The sequence below is a fragment of the Zea mays genome, chromosome 10 (genome assembly GCF_902167145.1).
Source record: "Zea mays cultivar B73 chromosome 10, Zm-B73-REFERENCE-NAM-5.0, whole genome shotgun sequence".
Lineage (NCBI taxonomy): Eukaryota > Viridiplantae > Streptophyta > Magnoliopsida > Poales > Poaceae > Zea > Zea mays.
This window is the reverse complement of record NC_050105.1, coordinates 138,308,890-138,323,752: the sequence shown is the minus strand read 5'-3', so window position 1 is coordinate 138,323,752 and position 14,863 is coordinate 138,308,890. Positions and strand designations below refer to the sequence as shown.

Here is a 14,863-nt window from a genome sequence, read left to right as displayed (position 1 = left end):
GTGAAAACAAAATTAGTTTAGGCATAGGGGACACGACGCAGAACGGGGTGGCTCGAGGCCAAGCGGGCGGCGGACCCGAGCGGATAAGGACGAGCTCGGCCCTCAACTGTCGCTGTGGCGCATGACACAAACACAAAGCATCGTTTCCTGTTGGTAATTTACCACCACTAGCGCTAGCCTACCACTGGTATGTTTTTTGTTTTTGTTTTTTTTTGCATTGGATCGTAGAATTATAAACTTTATAATATGCCATAAAAGCTGAAGGTTGCAGTATTAGTTTAAATTATTCTATTTGTTAATTTAAAACGTTGTCGCAGGCTCGCAGCTGCTGTTGCTGTCTGCTTTCCCCTCCCCCGGTCTACAAAGACCTCGGCTTTCCTTTCCTACATGCTCTTCTTCCTTCCAAAGCCTTCGCATTTTCCTCTCGTCTTCCCCTTCCCCTTACTCCAAATTACCCCCTGCTATCTACATATCCTGTCCACACTCTCCCTCCCTGCGCTGGGCCTTGCAGTTTTTGGTTGTGTATCGGGGAAATGGCAATCGACGACGAATCGCCGATCAGAGTCAACAGCAGAGGCGGCGGCGCCATGGTAAGTAACCTAACTAACCTGGATAGCACGCCCTCTTTTGTACTCTCTTCTTGCCTTGTTTTTTCCCCCCTTCGGTGCCCTGTTTCTTTGCTCTCTGTTGGGCTGGCGCTAACATGGCGGCGCGGCGCCGGATCGAATGCGGCAGGGAGGAGGGGAGTGCGACGGGGCGGAGAACCAGCGGTGGCCGCCGTGGCTCAAGCCGCTGCTGGGGACGAGCTTCTTCGGCCAATGCAAGCTGCACGCGGACGCGCACAAGAGCGAGTGCAACATGTACTGCCTCGCCTGCATGAACGGCGCGCTCTGCTCCCAGTGCCTCGCCTACCACCGCGACCACCACGCCATCCAGGTGAGCTCACTACGCTGCACACCCCGGCCGGGGGGGAATAGGTGCCATTCATTGGCGTCGGAACGGAGCGGGCGGCGCCGCGGGCCCTTTCTTTGAATGAAACGGCAGCAGCTCTGGCGCCCCCTGCGTCCATCCAAAGACTCTTCTTGTTACCGGCCTCTGCTCCGCCGCGGAGACTTCCTGTTTAGTTGCATCCGAAGCTGCAACGGACAGTAGTGTCTCTCTACACGCGATAGTATTGGAGGGAGAGAAAAAAAGAGTCCAAAGATCAGGATAGCTGACTTTCTTGGACTGGCAGCAAATGTGCCCTGTTCCATCTGCATGCGTCTTCTCTCTGACGGCGATGCGTGGTCTGGTGCCAGATACGGAGGTCGTCCTACCACGACGTGATCCGGGTGTCGGAGATCCAGAAGGTGCTGGACATCTCCGGCGTGCAGACGTACATCATCAACAGCGCGCGCGTGGTGTTCCTGAACGAGCGCCCGCAGCAGAGGCCAGGCAAGGGCGTCACCAACACCTGCGAGGTCTGCCAGCGCAGCCTCCTCGACACCTTCCGCTTCTGCTCCCTCGGGTGCAAGGTACGCCCACGCCGCCGCCGCTAACCCAGTCCACATTCCCGGTTCGCACGTGTGGTTCGAAATAACAGCAACATAATAATGACCCCCTATCCCTGGATGCGCCGCGCCGGCGCCGCGCAGATCGTGGGGACCTCCGGTGACTTGCGCATCCGGAAGAAGCAGGCCGTTGTCAAGAAGCATCAGAAGAAGAAGAAGCAGCAGGCGCAGCAGCACAGGGGCGCCGCGTTGGACTCGGAGGACGACTCTTCGTCCACCAGCACCAGCCGCGGCAGCGACAGGAGCAGCGTGGTGCAGAGCTTCACCCCGTCGACCCCGCCGGCGACGGCCAACAGCTTCCGAACCGGGAAGCGGCGCAAGGGCGTGCCGCACCGGTCGCCGTTCGGCAGCCTCATGGTGGAGGAGTTCTAGTCAAAGGCGTGGTCCGAACCCGATGCCGGCCCACGCGGTTGCCCCCTCGCCAAAAGCAGCGGTACACCCCACTGTAGCATACGCACTTCTATACCATCTACTATAGGTGTTGCCGGATCGGCCGGTCTACATAGTTCATAGCCACCCAAGAAAAAAAAAAGGAGCTAGTAGTAGCAAGCAATAACCAAGGCCCCACTGCACGCCCGCGCTTCTGGACGACGAGGCCGGTGCAATGTGGCACGTACGTCGTACGGTACGGTTACTTCCATTCCATAGTACTGTGCTACTACTACTGTAGTTTACATGCAGTCGCAGAGCTGTGCTGGTAGTGAGACAACGGTTTGGGTTTTGGTGCCTGTAAAAGGAAACGAGGTAGTTGTAGCAGTTACCCTAGTCGTCACCACTCATCAGCAGCCAGACACTACTAAATTACATAGTATAATAGGTGTTTCCTAGTTTTTACCGGCGCTTGATATAGATGTGGATGTACATATATACATATACTGTCACAGATGGGGAACGGTAGGAGTGTTGTTGGTACTGGTGTTTGCGTTTGTTGCCTGTAATAATAAAGAGGATAAGAATGCTGCATGCTCCTGGCTTGTGTGTTGCTTGTCTGATTGATGGTGGGTTTATCTTCTCCTGCCCCCTCTTTTTCTCTGCAGTCTGTACTGTACCATCCACCGCCAGATGCTAGAAACCGACCATGCAAATGCGTGCATCTGCAGCTGCAGCTGCAGGGCGGCGGGGGACGCCGGGACGGTGCTACCAGCGGAACCTGATTCGTCGCTGTGTACGGCGAGCTGAGCCGTGCCCGCTGCCTAACTTGGTTGACCCGGCGTTCGGCATGGACAGCGGCGGCCGGTCGATGCCGACGTTCTCGTCTTGCTGTGCCGAAATAACTGGCTCCGTCTTGCTCTGCCGGGTCCCATCGTGCCCATAGTGGTCTTCGGGCGAGGCGTGGAGGCGCGCGCGGCCGCCGGCGCATGGCCGTGTGGAGAGGCGCAAGGGCGACGGAGCTTCAGACGACTTCACGCATGGCCGTGTGGTGTGGAGATGCCAGCCGTGCCTTGTGCGGCGTCCGTCCCAGTCGCGCGCGCCGGCGCAGCGCGGGCAAGTGTCTGGAAAATGCTCCCGCGCCCACCAGGCACCAGGCCGCCGCCGCCACCGCCACCACCACCGTGCCCCCCGCGCGTGACGCACACGCACACCTGTCCGATCCCCATCCGTCGCAACTGGTTTTCCACGGCGAAAGCAACGGGGAGGGGCCACCACCACCGTACTTGCTCGGTCCCTTTCCCGCGAAACGTTCGGCGTACAAACAAGCTTTGGAGCTTCCTTTCAGTACTGGATTTCGCCAAACAATGGCCGAGGCTCGGGGTCCCCCCTCGACGCGTACATGTGTACATGCAGCATGCCAACTAAAGCTCATGGTTTTATTTGAGAAAATGGGCTGTTCGATTGCTCGTCGCTGCCCGGTGGTGGTGGCCGGTGCAACGAGAGTGTACGCGGTTCATGCTTCACCCAGCACACGCTTTCGAGGCGCATTTTCTCCGTTGCTCTGCGCTAGAGGGATCGTCGAGTGGGCGGGGTTCAGGCCACCACCGCTTCCCATCCTCCAATCCAATCCAATCCAATCCACAGTGATAATTGAGCTGCCTAGTGGTATGGTGACAGTCACAGCACTGCCTCGTGCCAGTGCCAGCACCCGCTTTTGATCCGATAAGTTCGGTGCAGGGAACAACAGCAGCACGAGCTAGCAAGGAGGAGGATTCTTCTGCGATCAAGCAGATTTTGCTGAAAGAGAAAGCGATACGAAATAAAACAGATGGGAACCCTAGCTGAACTCCAATCAACCCAGTCTTTTTTGTTTGACGGGTGGGGTGGGGGCAATATCACGGCTTTCCCTCGTGTCTATGGCACGTCATCGAGATCTCGCTTTCGTCCTAGCGCACACACAGTTCAATCACAGGGCACAGGTCAGTCCCCCCGGCCGGCCCCGCTTTTAACGAGGAAAATTTTGAAAGGCTGTGACTTTGGTGAGGCCAAGCGGTGGTGCCAGATTTTTCTTCGTCCAGTCCAGTCGTCCAGTGCGTGCGCGTCTCGTTCGAAAGGAGACGTTGAAAGGGTTCTAGTAGGCCTGACTAGGTCCCAGGAATCAGGGCTTGCCAAGCCAAGAAGCTCGTTGCTTAGGAAAGCAGCAAAGGTTGCATGATTTCTGGGTTCTGTCCAAATTAGGCCTGAATCAAATGGGCAATCATCACAATGTCTAGTCTCTCGTGTATATTGCTGTTTTTTCTTTTTTTTTAAAAAAAAAAAGAAAACACGCACACACAAATAAATCAGCAAACATGCACAGTTCTCTTCACACCATCAGTAGAGCAGTGCGAGCTCAGTAGCTCGCCTTGGAAGACGTTCGCGCTGGCTTTCCTACTCTGAAGAAAGCAGCGGATCTTGGGCTTTCTCAAGCCCTGGAGACCCAGCTAACCATCGGGTTCCTTCATCCTACTACAACAAACCTGCCACAGGATCCTCAGAAGAGATAGAAAAAGAAGAAGAAACCTGCCACATTGCATAAGCCTCCAATTCGATACTTACTATTACAAAGCAGTGCATAAAGCACTGCGTGGAAAACAGTGTGAGAACTAACTGACATAAATAGTGGCCACCTTGGTAGAGAAGAGAGCAGATGCTGCTAGAGCTAGCCTAGCCCTAGCTGGTACCAGTGCAGAAATGAATGGCGCTCATCTTTTCAAGGAATGCTATAATTCAGAGATGCTGCATTTGTTCAAGAGAACCTAACCTTTGCCGTAGGATCGAGATACTAGTACAGTTCATTGATCAGTAAACGCACCTGTCGGAGGAAGAATCATTCACCCATCTCTCTGAGTCTCAAACAGCAGAGCTCGTGAATAGACTGATCAACCTGACAAGATCCAACAAATACGGATGACTAGGCTCGGAATGTCCGGCGACCATCGGTTAAAATGTCCAGCTCCCAGTTCTGTCTCTCAAAGAATTTGGTGGAACCCTCAAGGTGTATACCAAATGATGAACATTACCTCGTGAATTCAGCTAACCTGCTGCGGGCCTGCGGCACATACCATAAGCTTCTGGGAGGATCAGTGGAGTCAGAACATCCCAAGGCAAAAATTTTCAGAATTATTTTCTTTTGTCAAAAACACAAAGCTATCTATCAAGGAAGCTAAAGAGCAGGAATCAGTTCACTGGTTTTTTCCATTTGCCTATCTCTGAGCAAGCCTTTGAGCAATATTTGGAGTTGCATGTGGCTTGGGAGCAAATTGCCCTCAATAATGCTCACGACCGTTGGTGGTACATTTGGGGCTTCGACGACTATTCATCGCAAAAAGCTTACAGACACTTTATGGGCCAGACGCAGATTCACCCTATCTACAGACACTTATGAAAGAGCAAATGCCAGCCTAAACATAAAGTTTTCTATTGGTTGTGGCTTAAGAATAGACTAAATACCAGAGATATGCTAAGAAGGAAAAACATGACCCTGGAATCTTACTCATGCAAGAATTGTTTATGGCAAAGGGAGGAGACACTCTATCATTTGTTCCTCAGATGTAATTTTGCAAAAGCCTGCTGGAACTCAATTGGAATAACCCCGCCCAGAATCTCTGATCCAGAGGAGGCCTCAGCAAACCTTAAACACCAACTTAACGTCCCTTTCTCTATGGAGATTATCATTCTCATGACTTGGAGCATCTGGAAAAGCCGAAATGAATGGCTATTTGCAAATAAAGATCCTTCGGTTCATCACTGTACGTAAGAATTCTGTAAGGAGCTGAGGTTGATCATTTACAGAGCGCGTGGGAAATTTGACATTTCCATCCCAAATTGGCTGAGGTTGTGGCAGACATAAGAGTTGTTCTTCTTGCTTCTTTGCTTGTAAACTGTATAATTAGAACTTTTGGATTACGATTTGTAACTAGGCTTAGTTGTAACATTTTCTTTTCTCATTTCTAATAAAATCTCAGTAGGGGCTCTCCCTCCTAAATCTTCAAAAAAATACAAAGGAGTGAAGAAGGCTCATTTGTCAACCTAAAGAGATTGACGGATTAGGTTTAGCCAATTTAGCCATTAAAAACACTTTACTCATCAAGTGACTATTCAATCTTCTTAACGAAGATGGTACATGGCATTAAATTCTTAAAATAAATATCTTGGGTCCAAATCGCTTTCTCAAGTTGAGAGAAATCCAGAGGACTCATATTTCTGATCTGATCTTTTGAATGTTAAGGAAGAATTCCTAAGATGGGGGATGTTTCGAGTAGGTGACAGTTAAGCAACCAGGTTCTGAGTCGATAGATGGATCCTGAATACACCGCTTAAGGACTAGTTTCGAAACCTCTAGAATATCGTGCGCAGGAAGAAAGCTTTATTAAAGATGTGATGAATGAACATATAACCAACTTATCCTTTCGTCGAGCTATTGTAGGGTAAATAGGTCGAGCCGTAGAACTTCAAATTTATTGACAATTGTTCCTCTGTGTCAATCTAGAGACATTTTTCTTTTTTTTTGGGGTGGGGGTGGGGGGAATGGGCACAAAGATAGATTTTTCTCAGATCGATCGATGTACTTCCTTTTAATGGATACTTTCTCTTTAAATCTCAATAGGTTGCTTTGGAAGGTAAAACTTCGTATCAAAATTAAAATTTTCTTGTGGTACTTAGGGAAGAACGTTATTCTCACTATAGACAACCTAGCTAAGTGCAGGTGGAAAGGTAGTATAAAATGTAATTTTTGTGATAAAATGAGAATATTCAGTACCTTTTCTTAGATTGTTACCTTGTTATAACCGTTTGGAGAATCATTAACTTTGCTCTACATATAGAGAGACCTATTAGTATTAATCATGATTCATGTATGTCCCTGCACATTCTCTTGGTGTTAGTCCCCGTCATTAGAATTGGAATTGGCCGGGACGTTGAAAAACCACAATGACCGTCTACCACAGCCGTCGCGAGCATCTCGTCGTGGCAACCGGACGCCATTCCTATCCATCGTCAGGCAAGAGCCAACCGCAAAGAGCGAAGACGGAGATGCTGGGCTGGTCTCTTCCGATGGCGCCGCTGCGAAGGATGGTGGAGTGGGCCGGCCGGCCAGGCCCAGGAAGAAGAATGACCGTTACTTGGGCGTAGATTGGAAAGAATGCGTGAAGCACTGTAGCGTACGAGTAGCAAGATTCAGCACGGCTCCCCTTCCCTTGCGCAGTTGTGCTGAGCGCATGAAGAAAACAACGTCCGATCCCTTCCCTGTTCCTGCATTCCTGCTTCCCGTCCTCAATTCCAATTCCCGTCACACGCAAACACAAGGGCACGCATAGGCATGCACGAACGAGAGACCACAGGTCCAGACACGAACCTGCGTGTTATTGCCCGTTACATACTCTGTACCTACGCTACGCCATCAGGCTCTCGTGTGCTGGCCAGCCACGCACGCACGCCACTGCACTTTACAAGAAACGGAAGCAGACACCCCGCGCAGCCCATGCCGCCCCGTTACGCCGGGAAGACCTCGTCCTGAATCATCCTGACTAGCTAGACGTCCGGCTGCCCTGTCCCTGGTGCTCCGGCAGCGAGCAGCCTCTGCGGCGTCGCCTCGGCGTCGATGATGCATAGGACGTGGTGCACCGCCGCGGCGATCTCCTCCGCCGTCGCCAGGGCGCACCCTTCCTCCACCTGCGGCTCCACGCGCGAGAGAAGACGAGTGAGTTTCAAAAAGGCAGCACCCCAGACCGCGACGACCGTGTACGTGTTGAGTGTGACAGGAGCAGTCAAATCGCCGAGTCAGGCAAAAGGGCAAAGCAAAAGCCTCTGCGTGCTACCTGCTACGTTGAGGGGTCCGGCTCGGCTCCGGGGCACACAAACACATATAGCTTACTCAGCAGTCAGTCTCTGCTGTCCTGAAACACGCAGCACTAGAAAAGAAAAAGGCAGGGCAGCGGCACACAACACAATCTTTCTCTGCAGTCCACATCGATCTCCTCGCCATGTCAATGGACGACGGGCCAGGTGCCTGCTCTGCTCGCCAAGCCAAGAGAGGATTCTCCATGATCGTCCTTTTCTCCTTTACGTAGCCTTTAGTGCGAAAAAAAAGAGAACGGTGAAAATACACAGCCTTTTCTTTTTTTTACTGTACTCCTATCCTATCTGCTCGAATTTGAAGGTGTTCAGACAGGGACGTCAAAAGCCCAGTGCTACAGCTTGCCAAACGCAGCAAACAGCTTTCGAGCTCTGGACTGGACTCTCTCTCTCTCTCCCGGTCAAAAGCAAGCGCCCATGGCTCGTGGTGCAGTCGTGCTGGGCTCGCAGGGGAAGCCACTGTGGTGTGTACTGTGTTCTACATGTCTCTGTATTTGGAGATCTGGCCCAGCAGGCACAAAGTCAGTGCGATGGACAATGGTGCTGCGGTGCTACTGCGTTTGGACGCCTCTGCTGCTAGTGCGGTGCCGTGTCATACAAATGGCCTCTACACTCTACTCTCTCGGATTTTCGGTGGACGGGATGCTATACTATCTGGCATCATGTCCCTTTGTTTCGGTGGACGTAATCTAGCGATCTCCGCATCAGAGAGCTTTTTGTTGTAAAAAAGAAAAGGACAGAGGATTTTGGTCACGTACTTGCTCAGGGGCAGTGGCACCGGTGGTGACCAAAGTGCATGTTAGAGCACGGCGATAGCACCATTTCAGGCACAAGAAAACGAGCCAGTGTGTGACAAGCAACGAGGCTTTGACGACGACGGTTGGTCCGTGTCCGTGGACGGAAGGAGAAAGGGACCGTCGCTTTGCTAGCTACCCATCCGTCCGGTAGTGTGCGCCGCCGTCGTACCTTGAGGCTGAGCGTGTAGAGCGCCGTCGCGTCGACCGCGGCGGTGGCCACGTTGAGGTGCAGCACGGCGAGGCCGAGCGCCTGCATCCCGGCCACCATCCGCAGAAGCTGCCCGGGCCTCCGCGGCGCCATCACGCGCAGGCTGGCGTGCGCGTCCACCACCACGCCCACCTCCACGTCCGCCACCGCGGAGGCGCGGCTCGTCTCCTCCGCGCCGGCGTCCTCCCGCGCCGCCGCGTGCCGCCGCGCGTACTGCGGGTACCGGAAGAACCGCGCGAACGGAGGCGGGTCTGGCTCCGGCGCCGACACCTCGCTGCGCGCCGCGGCGTCCCCGCCCGCGCCCGCGCCGATGTCATCACGGCCTCGAGCCGGCTGCGCCGCGTCGTCGCGTATCGCGGCCGTGACGCTGCGCTGCTGCTGCTGCTGCAGCTGCCGCTTCAGCGCCAGCTTCTGGGCCTCCAGGGATTGCAGCTGCTGCTCCAGCTCCTTCACGAAATCGATTGCGCCACTGACCACGGACGCCTGATCGCTCTACACACATGATTACAAAACAATTCCATTTTTTTATTATTACAAACCACTTAAATAGGATCGAAGCAACAGCTGGGTGGTACACGTAGACGTGGTTTGACAAGAAGAAAAGTCACGGGATGCTATTATCTGATCTGATTAGCAAGCAAACATTCCTTTTCGCCGATCTATTTATAGCTAAGAGTTTAAGACTTAGGAAGAGAAACCACTACAAAACTTGAATCCCATCGAAACCAAGAGGATGGAACTGGAAAATGCATGGCCACAGACACAGCGAAAACGGTCCAGGTTCGGGAACGAATAGTAGCGCGTAGGATCGCGTACCCGGTGGACGTAGGAGTCCGGCATGAGCGAGCGGAGCGCGGCGAGGTACTCGTTCATCTGGCGGCGGCGGTTGCGCTCGACGGCGATGTGGGTCATCCGCTGGCTCTCGGCGTCCTCGGCGTTCTTGGTGCTCCTCTGCCGTCGCCGCCGCTTCCTCCGCCCCTGCTGCACGCTGTTCTCCCCGTTCGCCTGGGCCGCCGCCGCCGCCGGCACCTCCACCGGTGGTGCATTGCCGAAAAGGAAGGTCCCCGCAGAAGCAGCGGCGCATGCGGCGGCGGCGTTGAAGGTGTCGTAGACGAGGACGTCGCTGCTGGTCGGGCACAGAGCCTCCAGCGTCATGTCGATCGGCGATTCAGCGTCGCGTGGTATCGCACGGAGGCCAGAGCGCGCGCGCGCGCGCTGCAACGGACGTACGCGGCCGCCGCCCGGCCTCTCCTACGGCACGGGCAGCTGCTGCCCTTTTCACCTCCTCGCTGCCGACTGCCTGCCTTGGTCCTCCTCCTTCCCCCCTAGTAAGAAGAGTCTGAAGAGACACCGAGCAGCAGCTACGTAGCCGGCGCTGGTCTTGGTGCTATCCGCGTGTCTCTACTCTCCAGCGGTGGGCGCCGCACGGGGGAAGCCGCAGAATGCTAGGGCATGCATTGATGCATAAGACTGCGTGGCTGAGGCGCGCGGGCGACAGTGGACGGTGCAGTAGTTTGGAGTAGCCTGAGGGTGATGCGGGATGGGGCTTTGTGCTTGCTGCTTGGGCAGGCTGCAGGGGCAGGCAATGGGTGCGGCGGCAGCGGTAGCGGCAGCTCCTCTGCCAGCGGCGCAGATGAGTAGCAGTGGCAGGCCGGGGCCGCCGGGCCGCTGCAGGAGCTGGCGCGTCGTGGCAGATCTCGCTCGCCGCTGCAATGCTCCAAGAGATTACCACCAAAAGCTGCTTTCTTTTGACGTCGCGGTGAAATTGAAAACTCTGGTAGGCGGGGCGGGGCGGAGCTAGCTGTGATCTGTTGGCCTTTGCTCGCTCGCTCGCTCTCTCTCTCTCTCTGGTGCTGCAAGCTGCCGCCGCGGCCTCTCTCCCCCCGCTGAAAAAAGCGAGCGGGAGGGGAGAGGAGAGTAAAAGGAGAGATGGAGTGGTCTCTCACTCTCACAGTCTCACTCTCTCTCACCTCACCCCGCCACTGCCACTCTGTGGAGGGGAGGAGAGGCATAGCATAGGAGTATAGGAGTGCGTGGCGTGGGCAGTGGGCGCGCCTCGCTTCTGTCATTCTGTACTGTGGCCTGTGGGTGGTTCTCTGTTCTCGCCGCAGTTCGATATGTGGGAGTGTGGCCATGTCCGTTCTTGGTATGGGCCAATGAAGGTTTTTGAACAATGTACCCGTGCATATAAATGCCAAACGAAAGCTACCAAAACGAACCGTATATGGACGCATGCTGCCTGCCTGCCTAGCAGGTATACAGTGAACTGTTGAAGAGGGTCTTATATGCCTCCTCCATCTCCCGTACATGTACCAACCAAAAGTTGATGCTCCTCCTACTGAGCTCAAGTGATGCACACATGTGGCATACACTTCGATCAACCCAAGTGATATGCATAACATAATGACTCCAATTACAGCGATGCGAGCAAACAATCTCGCCTCAATATGGAGGTAGATTATAGCTTCGCATCGTCGGGTAAAAATGATCAAGATAAGTCAATCAAAATTATACAAGCAAGAGCGCAAATCCTTGTCCAGAAGAAGACCATAATGTAGCAGTTGTACGAAGCTAGCAACAAGATAAGTCAATCAAAATTATACGAGTATTTTTTTTTCAAGTTGCTAAATTAGTCCACCATCGACATATTTGGTGCCATGAAGAGCCCATATGTTGACCATAAAAATGCGCAAACAATTAAAACTAGACGAAAGAAGAAAAACAAAGAGGATCGAGGAGTATTTTTATTTTTTTTTACGATAATGTGATCAATAGCTGATGTAACGGACGGTATAGATTACCTGGCCTAGAACTACCATGTGAAAGGTGAAAATAATATAGGACAAACCTAGGCACATGGATTAACAGTGGGCAGAACGACAGCATGACAACAAGGGAGGCCACAATAAAGCGCTGTGTAGTGTGTACGCGTACTACGTACCACACTTTTGGCGTCTGACAGCTTATCTGCATAAGCTCGCACTTATCCTAGCCATTTATTTATATTAGAGAAGGCTTCAACTCTGTGTACATGCACTTTATGTATTGTGACTCACTAAAATTTAGGCTCTATATTTTAATTTTTATACGACAGTTATTGGGGAGTACATATTTCTATATTAAACTTATAGTTTTAAATCACTTTAAATTATAGTTTTTTTTTAGTTTGAAGAAAAAAAAACTCATTAGACAAAATCACAAATTCGACAACATCTGACCGGTGTTATCACAGCAATAATTAACAACTTAGAATTGTTTATGTTGTTAGATAAGGATAAAAATTTGATAACTATGGTACAAAGACAAATAAACAAATCATAAGATAATAATTTATTTATACTAGTTAGTTGTACAGGTGTTTGCCTGAAACCATATTAAAATTTGGCCACCTGAAATATAGGAGAAATGTCATGCACTTGCTTACTTCTTGTTCCCAAATTATACTCCCTCTATTTTAAACTGCAAGACAATTTACATACTCTTGATGTATTGAAACATATACAACTAGATACATACCAAAAATAAGTATATATTATTGGATACTAAAATATATATCTTATAATTTGGAGGGAAGTAGCAGACTGTAGACATAATTAGCTATACCTACAACAAAAGTTATTAGCCAGCATGGATCCTCGATCAACTTTTTGGTCCTCCTTCCTAGATCAAGATGCGATACGGACTCTAGGTCTCGATAGACACGAAGTACTCCTACTACCTGCTAGCAATGTTTCTACGTGCAAATCTCTGTGCATGCCTACTGTTACTGTATATTATACGACAACAGTACTACATATACTATATAGCAGAAGTACCAACTAGTACCGGCACATATAGCCATTAGGAATGTCTTCTGGCCCCACACACGATGAACAGAACAGACTCATGCGGCAACTAGCTGATGACACGACCATTAGCAAACAAAATCAGAATACATAGGATACAACTTCGATGCCAATCTAGACAGCTTTTTAGACCATATGATATGCATGCGTATTGATTATTGAATCACACACACGCACGCACAAGCCTTGAGGCATAAAGGTCGGGTTGTCGTCGTCTTCATCGTCTGATCCTCCGACCTCCGTAGCTGCAGTGGTTTCGTTCTCTTGCACGTATAGAGAGTACTAGTACATGCAAAGCCATCGGTCGGATCAGGGACCACGCATACATTAATACTGGTAGTACTTACATTATTAAGGCGTCCCGAAATCTGTATCTTCGGCATTTCCCATGTGCATGCGTGAGAAAATTAAAGGCAGGGAAGGAGGTCATGCATGATCAGTCGTCAGGATTGATGATTGATCCGGTGACGATACTACTAGCCAGGAGTACTATCTCTTGCTATTAAAAGATACAAGACAATTTTAGATTAAAAATCTTAGATATTTTTTTTCAAATTACCCATCTACTGTTATATTCTCTCTCTCTCTCTCTCTCATACGTACTGTTGAAACCTGTATCATTTCACTTTATTTTTTTTCGCGCGTCCGTCTATTCCTACATTGGCTAGCTATATATCAAGATATGAGCGCGTATCTTTCGGCGCGATTGGATTGATTATTTCCAATTACAGAAGACGAGTTGAGATAGGAAGTTGCTATAGAGAGAGAGAGAGAGAGCTTCTTCAATCACCCAAAAAAAACAAGATTAGAAGTGGGTTTTGGAAATTTGTAGAGATGCATATTCTATAGTTGCTTGACTGTGGTTTTATTATCGAGCAATAATGATTTCTGAGGAAATTAATCAAGATTTTAGGGCCTGGGAAATTAAGTGAGCAATAAATTAATTTCTAGCGCACCTGGGAAACTAGCACACTCAGACCAGACCAGTGAAACATCGTTAAAGCCCCTGTTTGTTTCGGCTTTTTGCAGCTTCTGGCCACCAAAAGCTGCTGCAGACTGTCAAACACTCAGCTTTTCAGCCAGCTTCAATAAAATTCGTTTGGGTAAAAACTATTCAAAATCAACATAAACATATAATTGGTTGAGTCGTCGCAATAGTAGTAATCTGTCACTTTATAGATCCTGAGCCCCATGAAAAACTTTATCTTCCTCCGCACGTAATTTTAATGATACTTAGATTCTCTAAACAGCCAGATTCTCCCCACAGCTAGATTCTCGGAAAAGCTGGTCAGAAAAAAGCTGAACCAAACAGACCCAAAGTATCATGGCTCTGAAGGTCTGAAAATCCATGTAACATATCAGGGCTACCAACACGCCAGGAGATTTCTTTAACCGCGACATGAAATTCGCTCCTGTAAAGACTACTACTCATGCCACCTAACCAACTTCAAACGTGTTTAATTACACACCATTTCCTGGCCTCTGCGTTTCAGATCCGCCAAGCAGGAGCAGGAGGTGCAAATTGTCTGCGATGTGCATGCATGTGCTGTGCAGAGGAATGCCCAGGTGGCTCGGTGCATCCAAAAGGATGTTCCGGCAATGCAGTGCAGAGAGCGGTACGGTACAGAAAACGCGCCGGTGCCTGCCTCCCCTGCGCGAGGAACGTTGTGGACCGCGTCACGGGTCAGGAGCACACACCACCTCGTACGTTCATATGCATGGATGTCCTCGCCGGAGCATGGGCATGGGCGCATGGCGGCGTGGTGGTGGTACGCACACTGGCAACCACTATTAGGCTCGTCGTACATAGTACGTAGTAATAATCAGCAAGTTGCGAGCAGTGCACGCGTAACATAATGCGACCGAGAAGGCCTGCATCTGCATCTGCGCGCATGAATCGGTGACGATGTACGTCCGACCCGACGGGATCGATCGGGCAGCGGCAGATTCTCTCCAAGTCCAACAAGTCGCTCAGCTCTGCGACGGGCCACGCATGGCATGTACGCTGTACGCACCCCGCACCCGCACCGCAGCAGGCTGATGGCCCGTGGCCGTGCACCGCCACATCACCCCCGGCCGCCAATAATGCATGCGCGACGCGAGGGGCGCGCGTCGCGTCGCGGCGCGCCCGCCGGCCGGGCCGGGCCGGGCCGACCTGCCGCGCATGAAAAGAGGCGCCCCGACCCCGATGGAGAC

The 14,863-nt window shown here is 51.3% G+C and overlaps 2 protein-coding genes across 4 annotated transcripts; one reads left to right on the top strand and one right to left on the bottom strand.

Moving 5' to 3' along the window:
* The first annotated feature begins 423 nt into the window (after positions 1-423).
* On the top strand, positions 424-2,512 carry LOC100277728 (PLATZ transcription factor). Its single transcript, NM_001151221.2, has 4 exons — positions 424-590; positions 736-936; positions 1,299-1,514; positions 1,635-2,512. Exons 1-4 carry the CDS (start codon positions 534-536, stop codon positions 1,920-1,922), a joined length of 762 nt encoding a protein of 253 aa, NP_001144693.2. The 5' UTR covers positions 424-533; the 3' UTR covers positions 1,923-2,512.
* A 4,674-nt stretch (positions 2,513-7,186) lies between these two features.
* Positions 7,187-10,812, bottom strand: LOC100381462 (uncharacterized). 3 transcript variants are annotated; one of them, XR_002749361.1, is made up of 3 exons: positions 9,639-10,812; positions 7,781-9,314; positions 7,187-7,634 (listed from the first exon to the last, which is right to left on the bottom strand). XR_002749361.1 is itself a non-coding variant. In NM_001174298.1 (3 exons), exons 1-3 carry the CDS (start codon positions 9,732-9,734, stop codon positions 7,494-7,496), a joined length of 768 nt encoding a protein of 255 aa, NP_001167769.1. In that variant the 5' UTR covers positions 9,735-9,837; the 3' UTR covers positions 7,309-7,493. The 3 variants fall into 3 exon arrangements, 2 of the variants coding, with proteins under 2 accessions (NP_001167769.1, XP_023156916.1); NM_001174298.1 differs by having other exon boundaries at positions 7,309-7,634; positions 8,784-9,314; positions 9,639-9,837; XM_023301148.1 differs by having other exon boundaries at positions 7,525-7,634; positions 8,576-9,314.
* Between the last annotated feature and the right edge of the window lie 4,051 nt (positions 10,813-14,863).